Source organism: Gavia stellata, chromosome 6, assembly GCF_030936135.1.
Source record: "Gavia stellata isolate bGavSte3 chromosome 6, bGavSte3.hap2, whole genome shotgun sequence".
Classification (NCBI taxonomy): domain Eukaryota; kingdom Metazoa; phylum Chordata; class Aves; order Gaviiformes; family Gaviidae; genus Gavia; species Gavia stellata.
Genome location: NC_082599.1, coordinates 4,013,910 through 4,036,175, shown reverse-complemented (window position 1 = coordinate 4,036,175; position 22,266 = coordinate 4,013,910). Strand labels below are relative to the sequence as shown.

General features: G+C 44.1%; 1 protein-coding gene across 1 annotated transcript in view; it reads left to right on the top strand.

The window, feature by feature from the left end:
* Positions 1–3,180: 3,180 nt before the first annotated feature.
* LOC104263871 (vasoactive intestinal polypeptide receptor) overlaps positions 3,181–22,266 on the top strand; it is an 83,637-nt gene continuing 64,551 nt past the window's right edge. The window contains exons 1-2 of the mRNA XM_059818771.1: positions 3,181–3,228; positions 6,463–6,559. Of these exons, the coding sequence (XP_059674754.1) occupies positions 3,181–3,228; positions 6,463–6,559 (145 nt within the window). The remainder of the gene's footprint in view (positions 3,229–6,462; positions 6,560–22,266) is intronic.

Here is a 22,266-nt window from a genome sequence, read left to right as displayed (position 1 = left end):
TGTTCAGTTTTGGGCCCCTCACTCCAAGAAGGACATTGAGGTGCTGGAGCGTGTCCAGAGAAGGGCGACGAAGCTGGTGAGGGGTCTGGAGCACAAGTCTGATGAGGAGCGGCTGAGGGAGCTGGGGTTGTTCAGTCTGGAGAAGAGGAGGCTGAGGGGAGACCTCATCGCTCTCTACAATTACCTGAAAGGGGGTTGTGGTGAGGTGGGTGTTGGTCTCTTCTCCTAAGTGACAAGTGACAGGACAAGAGGAAATGGCCTCAAGTTGCACCAGGGGAGGTTTCTACTGGATATTAGGAAAAATTTCTTTACTGAGGGAGTGGTGAAGCACTGGAACAGGCTGCCCAGGGAGGTGGTGGAGTCACCATCACTGGAGGTGTTCAAGGAACGTGTGGACGTGGCATTGTGGGACATGGTTTAATGGGCATGGTGGGGTTGGGTTGATGGTTGGACTTGATGATCTTGCAGGTCTTTTTCAACCATAGTGATTCTGTGATTCTGAACAATCTATAAGAAAAGGAACAGAATTTTCCTCAACCAGGCTCTGCTCCTTAGGCCCAAAGGTAGCAGGAAATGAAAAGCAGTCAATGACCAGTAGTTCAGGGAAAACTACAAGTTACTTCGCTGCCCTCCAATTTCTACAGAAGTCAGGTACTGGAGTCCCCTTTTTTCTTTCCTTTGCTGCCCCTGTGTACTCTTGGGATAATCACTATCATTCCTTGCTTTTTTTTTCTTAACCATAACAGAGATATTACAACACTTTGCTCTTTGCTCTGAATTGTAGATCTAAACACCACTGAGCTCAGTGTTGCAGCATCCTTCTATATCTGCAATAGCCTGAATTCAAATAATTCATCTGAGCATCCTGGAAAGGAAATTCATACTTACCTACTCCAGATGATAATTTAAAGTAAGGAGCTAAATGTGCTTACCCAGCCATCAGAGCTGTCTCCTACTCAGTTGTGAGAATTTACTCAAGTGCTGCCTCTCTTTTAATCGCTGTGTGTCATTACTGCGGTGCCAGGGCACTTATTCCTTAAGACCTTAATTCTGCTCTGCTTTCCAAGACAGGCATATACAAGTTTGTCACTAAGGAGTTAAGCAACACAGCTGCTCAGCTTCCCTTTCCTTCTGGTTCTCAGAGCTCTTTGCAAAACACCCTGCATATGTTTCCTTGATCTTCCAACCCCTCACACAGAAAGGGGACAATCAGAATAAATGAAGTCTCCGTGCCTCCAAGCTGCTGGATTGATTTGGCCAAGTTGCCTTTGTTTAATGGGGCCTGCTTAGATGAGCTGGAAAAAAAACATCTGCTTTCCTTGTCAAATGATAGATCTGTTATTGGCATGATTATATTTGGCAGAAGCATAAAACGGAGTGGTTTGAACAGTAAAGTGAAGAGTCAGGATACTTGGGTATTTGCCTGGATCTCTTTTAGTTGGAAAAGTCTCCTAGGGACGCATGCTGCTACCCATGCTCTGAGACTCCCTTACTGATGGCTGGTTGCAGAGTAGGTATTTACAACATGAATGGAGGTCATAGCAGAATACAGCTTGCCTCTGATTAAAAAACATTGGTTTTGCAAGTCCTTCTTTATTGATCCTGCAAAGGCCACACAGGGTGTTTGCTATGTTTTGAACTTGGTCTTATCTCTCAGTTTATGTCTATATTACTGGTATCTAACATTTACTTCCCCATGCTGTCATAACATATTTGTAACATGGTTTTGGATTCTTAGAGAAAGGTCCGTTAGAAGAGCAAATAATTATAACACTCCATAAATACTTCTTTTTTTTCTCAAGACCACCAGAGCTTTTGCAGCTTTTATGTTTGACAGTGGTGTTGTTGGAAATTGTGTTACCCATCAGTATAGATAAAAATCCTTTGTCGGTGTCTTCCTTTGGTCCACTGCCTTTGCTCATTCTTGCATTTGTACACAGTATTTTTTTGGCTCGCTCAGAGGGTTTTTAGGAATAAAACTGCATTTTCCTGAGGGTGTTCAAAAGGAAGAAACTAAAAAGAAACTGAAAATCTAGTTTTAAGACAGAGCTGAATGAAGTTATGGAAGAAATCAAAGCCAAGATTGTTGCACAAGAAGTTCCTTCAGTCCTGTGTTCCTACAAATAATGAGCATAAATGAAAGCCCCTGGACTGAAATTAATGGTGAGCTCTTCTGGCAACTAGCCAGAAGTAGCTCCTTCATGCTACTGAGGCTTGAAATAAGACCTGCCTGCTAAAATCTTTCATTTCCTTTGCTGTCCACATGAAAAAGGGTTGAGAAACTCCATCTCCATCTAGAGCAGTGACTGAAGACATGTTCGAGAAACCGTAGGAAGGCAACTGATGCTTTTGTCTTACACTGTTGCTACCTTCACAGAAGCTATGGGAAGGTAGTAATGGTGTAAGAAATTTTCATTCAGATAACTAGAAGTGTACCCACATGCCACTACTGTGTAGGCTCTGGGAGCTGAACAGAAATGGGTGAGGGATGTGATTTCATCATCTGTAGGCTTTTCAATTCTACTCCTTCCTTGTTTCACTCAATCCTATTATCACTGTGGTCATCCTTGTCCCCACCTCTGCTGGAGCCTCCATACGGTGAGCTCCAGGTGAGCCCAGGGACACTCTGGGAGCAGGAGAAAGGGAAGCAGTGAGGCTCACATCACTTCTTGGGGGCCCATACTCCTGCTTACCTGCAGCTGTGGCTTCGCTGTGAATCCCTCCTGCCTTCGAGGAGTTGCCACGTGAGCAAAGGAGTTGGCCCGTGGTTCGCCTGCTAACGGCAGACAGCGTAGATGAGACTAAACATTTCTGCGGCTCCTGCAGTCTGTGACAATCCTTTGAAATGTATTTAATTAAAGAGTGTATACAATGGCTTTCTTTGCAGTAGCAGACTGTGTGGTAATCCTCTAACAATTGTTGGGATCCGGCAGGAAGGAAAACTCTCATTAATAAAGACTTTGGACTTTGGGGATAATTCCACATGAGAGTTGCTGGAGAATTCAGAGCTGCAGGAAATCACGTCCAGAAAAACATTCCCTTCGACTTTCTGCTCAGGGCTTCAGAGTATGTGCAGGAAAAACGACCCCTGACAAACCCACCACAATTTTTACATGGTTTTTCGGGCATGCCAGGAGGGCTTAGCGAAGGAGGGTTTACTGAGTTTCAGCTTCACCCACAATGGATACGCCCAGGAAAACGGATTACTGGTCACTAGCTGGTGTTAATGTGAGCTAAGCAGAGTTGGTCATGCTTTTCCTTCATCTACAATTTTTGGATGGGAAATGTGGATTAGTGTAGTCTTCAGACCCATGTCTGCGTGGCCAGTTGCCTGCTGCAATGAAAGATGCCAAAGCCCAAATTTTCTGCCTTTTCCACAGGAAAAAACCCAACCAAACAAACCAAATCAACACAGCAAAACAACAGAGCTGGGGAAGAAGTAAAGTAAGCTTGTACCAAGCGGTCTATAAAGTCTACTTCAGGCTTTTCTAGGAGGAATACACCAAGGAAGGAGAGTTATTTAGCATCTCATCCCAGGGAAGATCCCCCTTGTCAGCAAGACTTGCAGCTCTTGAGGGGTCTTTTCAGCCATGAGCCTTTTGCCAGCTGGGAGGTGAATTAAGGCAGCTGAACTTGTTGCCCTGCTCACTATCATGCCAGCTGAACTGATGACCTACCAACAAAAAAAGACACACTTTTCTGTTTCCTAATGATGCCCAAAGCTGTGATTTTTTTAAAAATTTTTTTTTATTCCAGCTGCCTTTGTTAGCCTATAGCAATGACGGCCGTGATATGTGAGGGTTATTAGTGTTATTACTAGGGAGGTAGAAGGAGGGTTGCTGTGATTGTTTGGATTATTTATTTACTTGTTTAGTTAATGTGGAAAATGAGCCATAAACTAGAAGGCCTCCAATGTGAGTCCGCTTGTTGACCTTGATGATTCATTTAAAGGTCTTTAGACATTAAATTCACACATCACCGACCTTCTCCAGCTAAGTAGTAGGTATTTTAGCTTGAACTGGTCCAACTAGAGTCAGTGAAGTGGGATGAAAGCTTTCAGGGCTGACGCTCACTAGCTCTCTGTGGACTAGAAGGAATGGTAAAAATCAGTTCAGACTAAACACATAGCTTTTACCCAGCTAAAATGAAGGAAGATGTGTTCCACTGAGAGAGAAGGTGAGATACATCCCACTCTTTGTTTGCTTGTTTATAGAATCATAGAATCATTTAGTTTGGACAGGACCTTTAAGATCATGGAGTCCAACTGTAAAACTAACACTGCCAAGCCCAGCACTAACCCATGTCACTAAGCACCACATCCACACGTCTTTTAAATACCTCCAGGGATGGGAACTGGATGAAAAAAAGATGAGCTTTCTTAAATTACAATTACATCTATAGTCAAGTTTACCTGAGTCTATCATGAGCCCACTTTTCAGAATACTGACGACGAAACGGCTTCGTATTTTTTTTCAAAGGTGATAAAACATTTACTGAAAAGTAAATATCAGGCCATTGAGGTAAATATGCAATCAACCAGTTCAGGCATGCATTTTTAGTGAAGGGAAGATGCAGCAGTGAAGTACTTGCTAATGGGCTTGGTAGAAAATTTACTGCATTAAAAAAAATTAAAATATGTTTTAGAAGTACACAGAGCTTTGCCAACCCTGATCAAAGTTAGAGCTGTATGAATTAATTTATAAAGTGAAAACTTGAGTTATTTATAGATGTGAGATGAATTTGGCAATAGTTTAAGTCCAGAGAGTTAAAACTTTCCTTTGAAAATTCAGAATGTTTTGAAAACATTTCAATCTTTATTTTTACAGCAAGTGTTCTGCAAATCTCTCACGCTTTCCCTCATGCTTTTTAAAGGTTAAAATAAAGAGGCAAGAAGCACTGTAAATCAAAACAAAATGAATCTATGGTATTTTAGATGAGCCAAGATAAAATTTCCTAAGATGCATTTCCCTTTGGGGAAAAGAAACATTTGAGTACCAAGACAATTCCAAATAATTCCCCCCGTTCTTGTGTTTGTTTTTTTATTTTTAATTTGACTATAAAACCACATAATCAATTGTTTATACACTACTCATCAAGGCCCATTCCCAACCTAAAAGAAATTACACTCTGAACAAGGCATTGGGTGAAACAGGGAAAAGAGCAGGTTGGGTTAATAAGAAATGGTGAGAATAAATTTAATGCACTAAATTGTTTTATAATTTTAATTCAAAGGGCAATTTACATCAAACAATTGTTCCTTCAAAGGACTTCTGGGCCTTCTGCCTTACAAACTTGTCTGGCAAATATACGGATAGAGAAATAGCTCACACACTTTGAAACGAGACATGAAAAGATCTTTTTTTTTTTCCTTTCTCTGCCTGTTTCTCATGAAAATATATGCTTTTCCCAAAATCCAGCAAGAGCAAACACTGAATCAATAACTTCTTACAGGCAAAGGCTCATCCCATCCTCAAAATCTGTCCCCGAAGCTGACCCAACTCAGGGTTTTTCCTGCATCGCATTTAACAGTGACAGTATAAACTCAAGCTGAGACTTCCACTCTCACCGTCTCTTTGCAGCTGAGTTTCTCAACAGGTTTTTCCCTGCTGAATGCCATTTCCAATCTCTTTGTAAGAGATGGGGTTTTGTGCAGCGCCGTGCGTAATGGGACCTCAATTTCTGTTTGCAATTGCTGTAGCAACGAAGCAAGGTGTTCCTTCCAAGTTGAGAGCATGTTGGTGACCAGGGGGCACTCTGTTATGTGACCCATTGTCCAACTCCTGGTTCCTTTTTTGGAGTGCAAATTGTCATTTGCACATTTATGATTGAGGCAGTTCATGAATTACATGTTGTAAGGAGTCCATGATTAATTACCTGAATGTTTATAGCCACTGTTGTATTACAAACACAAAATAATTAGGTCTGACTGAGGAGGAACCACTTGGGGGAAAAAGTCTTGTCATTGGGAATTTCCTGCTTTTTAGCTCCTTAATCTCCTAATCTGCATCAGAGATTTTGTTCTTCTTTGATTTGGTTTTTGTTTTGCTTTGAATTAGCATGAGCCAGGAGGCAGGCCATGTGAGAACAGAGGGAATAAACCATGTAAGCACAGATCCCACTGCTCTTGACATGAATATTAAAACTGCCATCTTCCTGCCCTAGATAGCTCTTGGTGTTAGGTTAGTCAGGCAGGGTTCCCAGAGCAGAAAGAAGCAGAATTGCTCCTGATCATCAGAAAAAAATAGGTTGTTTTTTTCTTAAGGAAGGCATGGAGGGAAATGCTGTTTTTTCACAAGGCTCCGGGTTACACTGCCTTCTCTCAGGCAAACGTAAAATAAGGCTGGATGTACATCCCCATTGTGCAGTGGCCCAGGAGAGCTCAGATGGCCACGAATCCCCAGGAACGCACCTCTGAGGATAGGTGGGTTTTGCTCACTCTCTTCTTCTCTGCCCTTTCTGCAGGCATCCAGCACACATCCAGAGTGCAGCATCATGCAGGAGATTGAAGAGGAGCGCAGCCAGTGCTTGGCAGAGCTTGTTGAGGATAACCAGACTTCAGGTATGGGGACGCTCTCTTCTCTCCCTGGCCTGCAAGCCAGCATCACCCAGCCTCACATGTGCCTTGCCCATGCCATTTCTCACCCCTTCTGCTGCTGGAGCAGGGCATTCACTCCAGCTGATGTTGAGCTTTTACATTAGGAGGGAGAGAAATAGGTACTTCCAAAGTCTTGATTCAATCAACCAAGAGTTTCAATAGCTCTCTGGGGATCACTTGCTGCCTCCCAGCTGGGTAAGCCTAGCTTAGGTGTCTCAGTGTGTTTAATCACAGTCAGTCATCCATCACTCTGAACTGGAAGTGCCTGAACCAATTTTTCCCCAGGATCTGAAAGATTGAAGTTCTCGTAGGCCTTGGTTTGCTTCAAGGGAAGTCACGGCAACCTTCTCCTTCTGTTGAACTGCCCTCCCATCCCCATGCCAAAATTGCTCCCATCCTGGTGGCAAAGCAGAGGAAGGACGGGTGTGCTCCAAGGCTGCAAGGTATCTATGAAGCTGATCCAGGTGGCTGAGATCCTCTCCTTGTTCACATGACATGGAGCACACACGTTGGGCACTCCTGGAAGGCTCTCTGGTCTCCTTGATCGACTCCCTGATTCAGTGATCAGGAGAGGAGGGCCAGGTCAATGATGCCACCTTCGCTCTCCAGCCTCCCAAGGTTTCTTCATCCCAGTCTCAGGCAGCAGCCACAGAGCTGTGCCTCCCTTTGAGGAGCAGGCATGGCACACCACGCGTTGGGCACTTGGGGTTTCAGAGCAGGAGAGAGGCTGCGGGATGTTGCTGTGAGCAGAGGAGCTGCAGACCAACCTGCAAGACAGGACACGGCTGGGTGATGTTGAAAGGGTCTACACTAACACAATTCCCAGTGGGCAGCCTGCAGAGACCTTGGGAAATTTTGACACAGCCACCCATGCTCAGTCTTAAGTTGTAGAGATCAGTGTGGCAGAGAAAGCAAGCTTTTGGTTTTGGTCCCATCCCATCCCATCCCACCCTATCCCGCAGCAGTGCTGTCAAAGCCCCAAGCTGAGGCATTGAGTTGGACCTCTTCCCCTCCAAGTGCCTCTCTCAAGTTACAGGTCCTGGTTTTGTGACCAAAGGAGGTGTGGGGACCAGTAGTAGGTTGTCAGGCTCTGCAAACAAAGGATCACATTGCTGGGGGAACGGGTGGGAAGATGCATATCCTGCTTGATATTTGCATCCCACCTCCTGAAAGAGGAAAAAGTGGAAGAGGATGTCTTCTCATCCTCTCTCCCTTGGCATTGCTTGCAGGTAGGCTACAGACAGAAGGACTGTTCTGCACAATGCTACTTAATGGTACAACAGCATCCTGGGGACAAGCTGATCGCTGGAGGAGCTTTACTGAATGCCAGGATGGCTTTTGGCCCCTGCTTTTATCTACCAAGATATGTTTTTCTTTGATTCAGAAACTATTTCAAGTGTCCCTGTACAGTTAAATGGAGCCGTTTGAAGAAAAGTTCTCTTAGAATTCAGTAAAGGGAAAAGTCAGGGTAGTTAAAAACATTAATCTGAAAGCCAGCACAATGCTTCATTTCATTTTCATGGATATTTAAAAAAATTCAATTGAATACAATACATTCAAAATAGAAGAATAAATACTTGAACTGTTAATATTTTTTTTCTGCTCTTTCAAAATGATTTTTCTCATTGGAAAGTTTAATCCGAAACACCTTTTTTTTCCTCTCTGCTGAATTAAACCATTGTATGGGATCACCCAGCTAAACCTGTTTCGGAGCACAAAGGCGAGATGCAGGGAGTTGTGATTCGACTCAGCTTTGTCTCACCATGACAAATCCTTATCTATGCAGAGACGACTTGGGGGGAGCTGCGGAAACGGCTCAGCCCGGGGTTGTCTGAACACTGCCGAAACCCAAACGGAGCCTGAATGATCCCTTAACAAACAAAATGCCCTGAGTACCGTTCCACCACTATTCAGTAGCTTTATGTGCTGGACATCACTAAATTACCGTATAGACTAAGGAGCTGAGCCATGAAGGCACCAGAGATAAACATTCCTGCATAAGCCTGCCCCCACCCATCAAATCAGGGAATAAACACCGTAAGGTTTGGGCAGAAAAATGGGGAGAGTCGCTTTTCCAAGGATACAGCTGGCCTGTAGGAGATTCTTTCCCCCTTGTCCAGGACGCTGTACAAGGGAACTTCCCAGGGATTGAGAGGCCTTACCTGAGAGAGAGGGTAAGTGATTAAGAAACATACATATGGTATTTGGCATGCTTTAAGATCGCGATTAGTGCACTCTTTTTTTAAGGTATTAATATCTAGCGCGCTTGTGAATAGTGTATTTAATTGCAATAGTGCATTCCTCCATTGTATCCATAAAAGAACCTGCAATAGTGGCGTATTGGACCTGTGAGTGAAGTTCAAATAAATTGTTAATTTGAACCTGACAGTGTAGTCTTTCTCTCCGTCACAACCATTGAAAATATTTTTCCCGATTCTGATGTAAAAACACACTCAGTCATGCTGCAAGCCCTTAATGCCCTAGCACTAGTATATAAAAATCTTTTGGAGTTCGTTTTTCATGATGGAATGCTGATGATTGGACTGGGATAATTCTGCATTTCCACCAGTCACTACCCATAGTCATCAAATGGAACTGATTCAGAAATTGCAGTTGTGAGCACTGTAAAATGTTTTTTGTCCATGGAGACAGTACCTGCTACTCCTGTCAGATGTCGTTTGTGTTTCTCTTCATGTCCTGGGTAGATATGGTCATTGACGGCATCAGTGTGGAAGAAGTTTGTGTCGGGACACAGCACATGCCCAACAACGTCCACATGCCAACACATGTCCAACCAAATTTTACAACGCAAACTGTGTGGAAAGCAGTTGGCATCGATTTGTCCCAAAACATCAGCAGGTATTTAAGAGCTCAATACCTGACTCTTAGCTAGGCACTCACGGCTGCCCGTGCAATCAACAGAAAGAAACCAGCGTCTCTAAAGTGTTGGCTCTCAAATGGGTGACAATGGGTGAATCATCTTACGGAGAAGTCTGTTTTGAAAGTGGTGTGGACAGGTAACTTCAAAGTGTCTAAGTGGCATGTGTTTCCCCCTTGGAGTGAGTGTTCAGGGCACAGCACGTGAGCACATGTAGGTAGAAAAAGCTGGTTTTCTGGAGTGGGGCTCCACAACTTGATAAATGTAGCTGAGCACAGCTGCAAAATAAAACTTGGAATTTTGGCAGTTGGGGGTGAGGGGGAAGTTTGGTGGGGAGAAGTCTTATGAAGATGAAGATATGAGATCATATGAAGGTGATGACTGTTTAGTCTGAGTCTTGCTGGAGAGAAAAAATCCTAGTAAAACTCCCAGAAAAAATGTAATTTTAACACGGCTCAGTCCCCCAGAGAAGAAGAATGGAAAGCAATTGAGATTCCCTGCCATCCGTAATGTAATACCTTGATTTATGGCTGGGTAGGTGTATTGCCTTCTGTGCATTCCACATCCTTTTAGCAAAAAGAAAATCACTTGAGATTTAACAACCGATTTGTTATCCTTTCTAATTAAATAAGTGGAAATAAGGAAAAACACCATTTCGGTACAGTCTGGAAATTAGAAGCCATTATCAATTGTATTGATCAGAGGGGCTTAATCACAGATGTAATTTGATGTGTCAGATAGATTAGTCACTTATTAAGAACACCTGATGTTAGTGCTGAGATTGATCACCGGCTCAGGATAAGCAGGTAGATTTCCAATGATAAACAGTAACGTCTGTCTTAACACTAATTTGTCTTTGAACACTCTTTCCTTGTAGTGGGTGTATGCGCATGGGTGAAATCGATGCTTTCTTTTCGAATTAAATCTCTGTGTTTTCAGTGCTGGTAGTAGGTGCCAATTGCTGTTCCTGGTGTCAGCAGTCCTAGACCACAGGACTGCTGTTTATTATCAGCAGGATGGGAGAATCCCTATTCCCTGTTAGGAGCTTGATTCAGTATCAGTGAAGCTACCCACATTTGAGAAGACTTTAGGAGGGACACAGGAGAGACACAGGGATCACAAAAGCGTGATCACCTCTGATGGGAAGAGGTTGGCTTTTCAGCACAGGAAGGGCTGCAGAAGATGCAGCCGGGGAGAAAACAGCAGGGAAGACCAGTTTAATCTGGCAGTGTGTATACACAGGAGAATAAAACGGTTGTGAGATCAAAGTCTGGACTTTAGAGGAAGTTTGTAACCATCAGAGCATACTGAACAGCCTTTCTGGAGGTCTGCAGGAAGGAGTGTTTTATTGACTCCATGGCAGAGCTTGCCCAGTTTATGAAAGGGTGTGTATGATGCAGTTGCATATTGCAGCACAGGATTGGATTTCGTGAGCAGGACTGCCCTTGCAGTCCTCTGCCCTGTTATCTTTTTACCTCTGTGCTGAAATAACTAGTCAAGATGTAAAGTGATAACTGCGATTCAATACCATTGAATTCCATACCATTCAATACCATACTGTGGATTCCTTAGCATTAAAATCAAGACTAAGTAGACTGAGACCGCTTTGTTTCACAGGGGCAAATAGCCATTGCATGGAAATGACTTTTGGTGGGGGATTTCTTTCACTTGATTTTAGGTAGCTCTACCGTGTTCCGGCCAAGTGTAGGCATCTCTTTCAGGATGTGATGAATCACGTTCAGATTGCCTTGCCTGTTGATGAGATCTCGTTTACTATGAGGGGATTCCAAACGAGCAGCTCAGCTGTGCTGGAAATAACCACACTTTGCAGATGATTCCTGTCCTGGTGTTCACTGGCTTGGAGGGGATTTGGCCAAATGAGGTGAAGTCCCAATTCCATCATTGGGAGTGATTAATCTGTTTGTTCACATACAGAATTGCATTTCAGGAAGCTAAACTTTCACTTGGGTATTTGTTAGATGATCTTTCCAGCCCTTTGGCCCCCAAAGAGTGCTCACAATATAATTTGAGGCATTTTTTAAAAAAATCTTTTAAAAAACCCTGTACTGTGCAAGTGGCAGGATTCGTCTGTGCTCAGTGCAGGAGATGATGTACAAAATGCCTCATCTCAATCTCAGTGCAGACTGTGTTCCTAAAGGACCTAAAACTCAACTCAGTGGGATTGGCTGCACCATTTCTATGAAGTGATAGAGAAGACTTTTTTGTTGGGTTTTGACATGTTGGAAAAGGAGTTTTGGTTATTCCTCCCCTTATCACACAGCCAAGGAGAAAGTGCTGCTGGACTGCGTCACACACAGACATACCTGGGTGTCGGACTAGTGAAATTGGTAGTGTTGTTATGTGTGAGGTGTCTGGCTTTCCTTGCCAGAAATGGGCCCTTCTCATGGCAGGCATGGCTGGCATGCACTAGATAAAATACCATCAATGACACAGATCATGTCTGTTTGTAATGGTGTCATGCAAATGTGAATCATTAGCTGTGAATACCTTAATTTCCCACCCTAAGCATGTTTTAATCCCACTGCATGCTGGTCTCACAGTTGGTCTCCCTGCAAACTTTGCCTTACTTGCTATCCATAGATTATTGCAGCTACAGCAGCACTGTTGCTGCGGTTAAGGTGACTCCTGGGTTTCTTGGCCTTAGTTTTCCTCCTTTAAAATAGAAATATGAATATTTTCCTATCTAGCAGGGGTAAGGTAAGGACAAACAAATTGAAAAGTGTCCAGCTATTTTACGATTGTGACTTATAAAAGAGGACTAGGAAATGCAGTATTTTGGCAGCGCCCACAATTTAAATTCACAGGAAGCTACTATGTATCTGGGGAGAAATAATACCCCAAAAGAGAAAACTCATGTCATCCACGTTAGGTTACCTCTTCTCTTTCTCCACCTCTCTTCTCCCAAATAAATCTGTATATAGTATCATACATCAATCTGCAATGGCTGCGGGTGCAGATTTTTGTGGATGATGTTTTCCCAGCAGCTGCTTAGGGAGTTCCCTGGGGATGCTCAAGTTATATCTAACGTATACGAAGCCACATTGCCCTATATGCCAGTGCCAAGCAATGCAATGGTGTGACGGGCATGCAGAGGCAGGAGCTCAAGTCCTGACAATGCTCCATCATCAGAACAGCTGGGATATTTGCTCAGCAGCATCGCAGTGTGGTTACACCACCACTGACCCTGCAGCGCTGCTTGCTGCAAGACCGGTGTACTGTAAGCAACTGGTAGCAGATGGGGTTTGGGGGTTCAACTGCATCCTTCAAAGGGTTCCCATGTCATCCCAAATTGTCAACAGCCAGGACCTGTGGGAGACCTGCAGGATCAGCTCAGCCAAGTCAGTCCCAGGATTTGAATGCGTTCAGCGAGAGCTCTCTCTGCCACCCCGCTGAACAAGCGTGAGGAGAAGTTTTTGAGAATTTCTTTGCAGAAAGCAGCTTGCACGCTGCCGGCAGCTGCTGCGGTAACAGGCTGCGAGCTGCCCAGGAGCTGCTTGGGCTGTCTTCTTTCCCTTTCTCTTTGCTCTCTGGCTGTACAGGACTGCTTCTCCGGTGGCATCTCCCACCACTGCAATGTGAAACAAATAAATAAGGCAATTCCACAGCCTGGGGTTCTCCAAGGCACTTAGTTTTAGGAGCCTATAATAAATAGAGTTCCTCAGTCCTCTGCATTACTTTGACAATGCTTACTGACATATTTCAAAAGTGAAGAATGCAATCCCAGCTCCACTGAAAACCAGGCTTTTACTCCGGATACTTTTTCAGCCAGAACATCTGTATGCAATACAGTGACTGCTTAGCTGATAATACAGTTAGCAGCAGTAGGGAAGCTCTCCGAAGGGTTAGGAGGAGAGGATGGCTGAAGGGGGTTTTGCTTTCCAAACTCACAGATGGTGGCAGATCTCTCTCTATGTGAAGTGTGGCTGAGCTCCTAAAGGCTTGCTGCAAGGCAGGTCTCACCACTGCGTTGCTTCTTGCTGAGTTCCACTTGCTTTTTTATGTAATGATCCTGGAGCACAGAGGGGTTTTTTTTGGTTTTGTTTTTAAGAAAGCTTCACCTCTTCATGGCTGTAGTTTACAAACAGTTCAGCTTCACCTGAAGCACCCAAATAAAATTAAAAAAAAGTAATCCTCTCCTTTTTGTTTAGAAGCCAAGAAAAGGAATCAGGTCTAGGTCAGTTGGCTCAGCTCATTATCTGTTTATCCCATTATTGCTAATCAGTTTGCCCTGCAATCGGATACTCTTTCAGAAGCAGGAGAGTCATTTAGGGATGGCAGTTGAACAAGGTACTGTGACTCGTGTTTGGGTGGGATGAGCAGCTATGGAGACTATGCCGCTGTGCAGGAAGCACGGCATCGTACGGTAAACAGCCTTCATGGAGAGTGGTGAGAATATCAGGCAGCACTTGGGCACAGGAATCCTGGCCCAGTTCTGGAGTTTGCTTTAATGGCATGGAAGTTTAAGTGTGAGGGAAAATATTCAAGAACAGAGAGGGGAGACCTTTGAACCACAGATACCAGAGCCTGATGACCTGAGCAGGTGGGATGCGGCTTTCTGCATTAAGGTAGTTCCTTGGCTTCGTATCACAAAATCACTGAGGTTGGCAGGGACCTTTTGATATCATCTAGTCCAAACCCCTGATTAAAGTACAGTCAACCAAGTCACGTTGCTCAGGGCCATGTCCAGTTGGGTTTTGAATATCTCCAGGGATAGAGACTTCACAACTATTCCAGTGTTTAAGTATGTTTAAGTATGTTAACAGGGGAAAATAATCTTATGTTTAAATGGAATTTCCCATTTTTCACTTTGTGCCCATTGCCTCCCTGTTTTCTTTGCCTTCCCCTGAATGCCATCAGATATTTATACACATTGATAAGGTCTCCCTGAGCCTTCTATTCTCTAGGCCGAACAGTCCCAGCTTCTTAGCCTTTCCTCATATGTGAGATGTTCCAGGCCCTTAATCTTCTTTGCAGCCCTTTGCTAGACTCTCTCCAGTATGTCCATGTCTCTCGTGTACTGGGGAGCCCTGACCTGGCCCCAGCACCCCAGATGAGTCTCACCAGTGCCGAGCAGAGGGGAAGGATCACCTCCCTTGACCTACTGGCAACGCTTCTCCTAATTCAGCCCAGGATAGCATTTACCTTCTTTGTGGCAAGGGGACATTGCTGGCTCATGTTCAACTTGGTGTCCACCAGGACCCCCAGGTCCTTCTCTGCAGAGCTGGTCTCCAGCCCATATGGGTGCATGGCATTATTGCTTCCCAAGTGCAGGGCTTTGCATTTCCCTTTCTCTCACTTTACGGTTTTTCAGGACTTTTTTTTTTTTTTTCTCCTCCGGAAGAGAAGATCTTGGGCTTAATTTGGATCCTAAATTCTTGAAGTTAAGTGCAAGTGAAACAAGCTCAGAACTTCACAGCTGGAGGCTGTCAGCATCTCACAGAGTCAGACCAGCATTTTGTCTGTCTGTTCCCCACAGTTCAGTAGCATGGAGATAGCTGACATCATTTTCTAAGTGTCAGTGAAAATTGCCAATAGCCACCAAGAAGCTGCTACAGTCGAGCTGCTTCTGATACCTCGAGTACTTCAGCACTGGACTTTATATTTGCAATCTAGACCTGTCTGTCTTGCAAGCAGGATTTGAAACCTGATCAAAAAGTCAGAAAAGTGGAAAACATGAAAAAAAAATAGTGCCAATCCCCTTCCCAATGCCTGTTCATATTTCCTTAACTTGTACATGCCTCACACTTGTAGTGGGCAATAGAGCTGAGTCCTGCAAGCTCATGGCCAGCATTGTCACATGCAAACAAATCCAGGTGGGAAATGGCCCATGTTGTTTATTCTCTGTAAACTGCTTTTGCTGTTCCACAGGTCTAGAGCGGAGGCTGGCTTGAAAAGCCAAATTTGGAGCTTGGGGTTCTTTGTCAGTCTCCCTTGAAGAAGTCAAGGCGTGTTTGATGAGAGAAGAAGCAGTGAACATATGGAAATTAAAAATCAAGCTGGAAAAAAGTTAATGAAGTTTAAATGAGGAGTCTGTTTATTCATCACCATCTGTTTATAGTGCAGTAAGATAAGAAATAATTAATAGTTCCTTGCTTGCAAAAGTTCAAGTGAATTCTCACCTCCCAGTTGCATAAGACCTCCTGGGATAGGTGACGTGTTGGTCGGATTTGTATGACAGTCCGGTTATCAGCAGCTCTCCAGGTGTTCCATCACTAGAGCAGGCACTACATGGCTGATGGTAACACAAGCGCTCGAGGTAGTGCACGCAGGAGGGTGGTGAAGGGGAGTGGATGGACCACTCATCCAAGGCTGGGGAGGTGCTGTGTTTTCTGGCTGCATCAGGGTTGTGGCACATCTCTGAGACTTGCTAAGTGCTCATGTGGGTCCTCCTTAGACCTTCACACACATGAGGATGGATGTTTTTGTTAGCAGAAGGCTACTGGTTTAAAGTCATTAGTGGAGGGAGAATTCAAATGAACCACTGAACTGGCGGATTTGAAGGGTGGTAGCTTCCAGGGGAAATACACATCTTGGCAGACATCCGAGGGGGACTCCGGGTAATAATGTAAGGTGGCACTGGTGTAGCTAGAGGAGAGACCTGCCTCCAGGCTGAGAAGGTCTGAAGAAAGACCTTGCTTATAGGGGAACCGGGCAGACTTATCCCCATGGTTCAGAGCAGTCAAAGAAAAAAGTCAAGAAAAATAGTCAGACTCTTGGACAGGAGTTGACTCCTGTGAGCCCTTAGCCACACGTCAAAGTTCTTAACAGATGCTCTTGGATAAACAGTGTGGCCTCCAGTTGTCATTTCAGAATTGTGTAGGGCTCTCATAAGTCTTGTACCATATCCACCAGCCCCTCCAAAAATCACATATATCCTGGGACATCAGGAATGGCGTTAAATGACTACTGCTGGTCAGCTAAATCAAGCCCTGAGGATCTAATCAACATATTCAATGAAGCCTGGAGAATTTAGTTCAGTCTAGAATAAATACCTACATTTGATCTTAATGATCTCTTTAAAGGCAAAGGGACCTGCAGGACTTCTTTCCATGTTGTTTTTTCTTAGTTTTTTGTTTACTGTACTTTATTACTCTAGTCTAGGTGATACAGAGGGTCTCTTGGTTTCACTCTTGCTGTGACCAACAGCATCAGGCAACTTCCAGATATGGCATCAGTCCTCCCCATTCCTGGACAATGTGGCTTCTTCTACAAGAGCAGAAAATTCATCCATGTGTCATCAAGACCTTAAACCCCAGACTCTCATTTATCTCTCTTAGAGGATCAGTACCAGAGTCAAGGTGCCTTTTATTTAACAGAAATTTTTCTTCCAGTTATTGGACAGTGGTCATGATACTCAGTTGGGACAGGCCACTGCAGGGTACCTCCAAATGGTCTTCCTTCGTTAATGCTTTCCCCATCTGCTCTGGGACTCTTCCCAGCCACCAACACTTCATGCTGCAGCTCTTACAGAGGTGGAGCCTGCTCTCTGGAAATTCCAAAGAAAGAAATCTGCCCTGTAGTTTTCAGAAGATAACCTTCCCTTGACCATGCTAGGAAAGCTGGTGTCTGACACGTGAGAAGGAAGCACATGTTGCCATGATGGTAAACCCAGCTTCAACCCTTAGATGTGAGCAGCCCCCAGGCTTTTGTGGTGGCTGCTTTGATCCCATCTGAAGCTGATGGCCATTCTTGCAGGCCATGAGTCTCTTTCTGAGGAAATAGTACCCAAAGGTGTTTTCCCTACAAAGCTGTTACTTGTCTGTCCATCCTTGCTTGGTAACCCACAGCCCAAGGAAGGTGCACCTCTCCACTGAGGACTGCTAGTTCCCAGTTGAATAGTGGTACCTCCCCAGTGGCTTGTCGCTGTCTGAGCCTACCCTACCACCTGAAGTCCAGACACCTACCAGCGACAGGATGAAATTCAAATACAGATCTACGCAGCACCTCATCATTCTTCTCTGTAGAGCTAAGAGCTGATTTTTGCCTTGACCTCACCTTTCTACAGACACAATCAGGAGATAAGAAGTTACAACATCTGTTTTCTGCCTTAATACACTACAGGGGTGGAGGCTTTGCTTTTGTTTTGCCTGTTGCTGACATGTCCTGGCTGCAAGCTTTCTAACAAACAGCAGTGTTTATTTGACTTGGGAACAGCTGTCTTGTGGCTTGTCGGGATTAACAGCCATTTAGTGGACATGTCTTGTACTGAAAAAGGCATTTTAGTTTGGAGAATATGCAACATTTTTAAATGCCATCAGACTTCTTGGTTACTCTTTTTTTTAGCATGAGATAATATATAAATGCACACAGCCTTAGTTATGCAAAGGTTATAAAAATAAGGAGAAAATGCCATTGCTACAGACCAATGGAAAGCAAATTCAAAGCATTTTCAAAGCTCTGGATAATTGCTCGGATGAAATCCGTCTATGCAGAGCTTTTGTTTCTGACAACGGCTTGTATTTGTCCCCCTCACATCCTGTCAGAGCTCTGGTTAAGAAATCTCTCCTTTCTTCATCGTTTTTTATTTTTCTTTTCCTGCTGAGTGTATCAGAGCACTTTCATGATGGTATCCACCCTTTTTATGTAGGATAAGTACATGGGAAAATGTTGCATATGCCATAAGTTATGCCGAACTCCTGTTACAATATATGGCCGAGATCCAAAACCTGCTGCAGCCGGTGGAGATTTTTCCACTGATTTTACTATGTACCGGATTTTCTGTAATCTAGGTGCCTTTATTTCTTGATATCCAGACCTTTTAACACAGGAAAGTGAAACTGTGGAGAACATGAGAAGCTGAAGTCAGAGGTACCACGCTTTACATCCACCAGGCCTAAGTAGGGTTTCTATTATGGGAATCTTTTAAATTATCAGTGTCTCACAAATTTAGCTTTTCTTTTTTCTTGCCTTCTAACCATTAAATATGCTTCCATGTGAAACCAAAGCTTTCTGGTCCCTCTTGTCCCTTCCTACAGAGCTAAGGTACAGGGCTTCCACACAACTATTCCTGCTTCTGCAGATGTCCCTCTATATTTATGGGTGAGAAGCACATTTCCAGCACAAACTCCAGCACATTTAATAAGCAAGAGCCACATCATAAAGATTTTACATGGTGAAGCTCTCTCCAGCTTTGTGTAAGGACTGCAGTATCTTTCTAGTAGCAGGACAGTCAGTCTGCAGCTTAGTTTGTAGAGTAAACTTCCATTTTTCCCCTTCCTTTTTTCAGTGGAGTGTCATATCTTAGCCCAATATTTACCATGAAGAAGAGCAACACAATATTGGCTGAAAATCTCCTCCATTGCAAAGCACATCATTTGGTCATAAAGCTACAGGATGATCCTTTAAAGTAGCAACAGGGTAAGATTCTTCTTAATCATGCCATAATTGCTAAAGGAGAGACCTCTCCACAGCTTATTATGTGCCGTAAGCACATTGCCAAGGAGGGCTGTCACTTCCCTGTTTGTCTTCAATGAGCAAGTCAAACTGAGCTCGTCAGTGGGAGGGTTTGCACTTCATTCGAGTGGCCAGGTCTCCTGAGCTGTCATCTTGACGCTACCGTTCAAGTTGCCATATACATTTAAGCAAGTCAATATACATTTAAGCAAGCCGTATACATTTTATTTAAGCAAGTCAAGGAATTCATGCAGATTGGACTAAATGTTGGAAAGTTGAGGAAAAGTCCCCTGACTCTCACAGCACTTGAACCATCAGTGAGAGCTGCGGCACTCATGTCCTGTCCTTGCTCGGCCTGTTTTATTAGGAAGCCCCACAAAATCTCGAAGGATTTCCTCCTCGCTACATCCCTGTCTCCTTCTGCTAGGCAAGACAGTGAGGTATGGAGGAGCTACAGCCTAAGCGAGTCCCATTTTAAATCTTACGTTGTCAGGAAAGTCATTCTTGCCTCCCCAACAGTGAAAAAAGCATTGCTAGAGTTGAGCCTAGTCATCTTCACTAGGAACCTCGAATGCTGTGTTCAGGTTTGGGCCCCTCACTCCCAGAAGGACATTGAGGTGCTGGAGCGTGTCCAGAGGAGGGCGATGGAGCTGGTGAGGGGTCTGGAGCACAAGTCTGATGAGGAGCGGCTGAGGGAGCTGGGGATGTTCAGTCTGGAGAAGAGGAGGCTGAGGGGAGACCTCATTGCTCTCTACAATTACCTGAAAGGGGGTTGCAGAGAGGTGGGTGTTGGTCTCTTCTCCCAAGTGACAAGTGACAGGACAAGAGGAAATGGTCTCAAGTTGCACCAGGGGAGGTTTAGGCTGGATATTAGGAAAGATTTCTTTACTGAGAGAGTGGTGAAGCACTGGAACAGGCTGCTCAGGGAGGTGGTGGAGTCACCATCCCTGGAGGTGTTCAAGGAACGTGTGGACGTGGCACTGTGGGACATGGTTTAGTGGGCATGGTGGTGTTGGGTTGATGGTTGGACTTGATGATCTTATAGGTCTTTTCCAACCTTACTGATTCTGTGAATTGCTGTCTGGAGGTGCCAACATGGGAAAAGCCATATAGGAAGAGTAGGTACCTAAATTCAAAGTCTGTTTCTCTATAAATCCAGTTCTCTACAGCTTCTGCAAGAGCAGGGGATTTGAGCAAGGAATGAGGAAGCCCTGGAATAATCCTTTAAGCATGGTCCATGTCAGAGCACTAGAGATCTATCTCTTGTTTAGATGCTGGTGAGGAGTTAAGTTATGTTTTTGGCAACCCACTTTGTAAATCTTTGTCTTAAATCTTGGATCTTTTGTTTCAGTTTACATGTTATGCAACTAGGCAGACGGGCTCAGCTCACCAATTTGAGTGATCTGGAGGGATGATAAAAGTCAAGGGTTTATTTAGTTTGTTGGTTAAAGACAGGCTGAAAGGTTAGAAACTTTTTTTTTTTTTAACTTGTTTTCTAGTAGATGTTGATGATGGAAAAACTCAGAGGATATTTGTGCTTAAAAATAATCCTCCAGAAATAGTCTCTGGTGATTTCTTTCACACTGTTTGAAATGTCTCAGTCTGGGGGCTTAAGGTGAAGTTTCCTTCATATGTCTTTGAGTCAAATTTCTGCAAACATTTAGGAAGAAAGGTATCTTTTAACATTTCCTGTTGAGTGCTTGCACAGCTTCTACTGGAAGCCACTGCAGAGGTGCAAACCAGTTTTTATGGCAAATGACGGTGTTCTTGTTATTCTCCGGCTTGTACACAGTGTGCGAAAAACGAAATCAATATCTTTGTCTTGGCACAGATTTTGAGGCAAAGTCCAAGGTAAACTCTTTTCACTTACCCTCAATCTGGGGATCCTTTTTGCTTTTTGCGATTGCCTAAGTCCGTTTTCTGCTGAATTGGGACTGCAAAGCCCTCACTGAGGGATGAATAAAGGAGCACCAGTGCACCACAAAGAGCACATGGGTGGTGGGAAGGAAACGCTCCAGTGTCAGGGTTTTGCATGCCCTGGCAGAGTTGTGGTTTTCCTTCAGCTATGTGGTTTCTCTGTCACATCCTGCCTGCAGTGCTGGACTGATAGCAGGCAGCATGACAGGCAAAAAATAGCTAAATTAAATGCAAAGCCATGGAAAGTTGAAAGGGAAGCTCTGAGGGGATGGGTTTGCTTCAGAGCAGACTGTCAGTGTTGATAAAAATAAAAAGGTGATGAGATGGAGCTGGGGGAGAAGAGATGCCCGCAGGATGCTTGAGTGTACGAGCAGGTCTGGCGGGGCGGAGGGCACAGCAATGAATACAGGAGGGAAAGGGTTGAATTTTGCAGGGAAGGGTGGGAGGATTCATTTGGTGAAAACTTGGAGCTAAGCTAGCGCTGGTCAAACCCAATCTGTCCCAGAAAAAGGAGGTAAAACCCTATTCTGCAAGTCCAGGGCAGAGCAGGGTGGGGTAGAATTAAAACCACAAAAGATACAAGGGAGAAACGATAGGGAACTGCTTCCATGCTAGAAGGAACTAAATAGGCACTAGGACACTTCAACATGAAAACGAGGTGCCTGAGGAAGGGATATGAAAGAGGATTTTATTTTTTTTCTCCCCAGGGAAAGGGATATTGTGGTTAGGTTATGAATATTTCCGTCTTTGTAAAAGAACTAGGCAATTCCTAATGAAACCAGCAACGAGCAGGTTCAAAGTGAATTTGGAAAAGGATGTATTTTTTCTTTCAGTGGACACTTAAACTGTGCAACTCCTTGGCCCAGGAGGTGGTGAATTTTAAAAATTACCATGGGTTCAGAAGCAAAATCAAATTGCATTTAATTTAAAAGATTTATGGAAGAAAAAGAATCTATCGAAGGTATTTTTTATTATTACATACAACTTTTAAGATTTAAATAGAAGATTATCCCTGATTCAGGAAGTCTCTGCTTATTAGAGTCTGGGGCAGTATTAGTAACCCAAGGCTCACGATGGGTTTCCTAGCCTCTACTGTGACTGAATTCAAGCTGCCTGTCTGGAACCGAGTTAGTGGATTGTTGCAGGGACCATCTTTAGGGGTCTGTTTTCTTCAGCCAGGCAAAAGCTTGGTGCTCAACTGGGACAAAAGGTTGATGCAATGATAATTGGTTGTGATGAGACCAAACTGGGCAAACCACAGGTGAGCACCTAGGCTGCACTTCTGCATGAGCTTGTCAGTGGGAGAATAAATGTCACCCAACAGCTATTTACAGTCCTAAATCCAGAGAGGTTGGAAACTGCATGCTGATATCAAATCAGCATGAAAATGAGTTTCCATTGCAAGCACACTAGCCTGTGATGGTACCCAGTGATATATCAGCTTGGCTTAATTAAGCTGCGC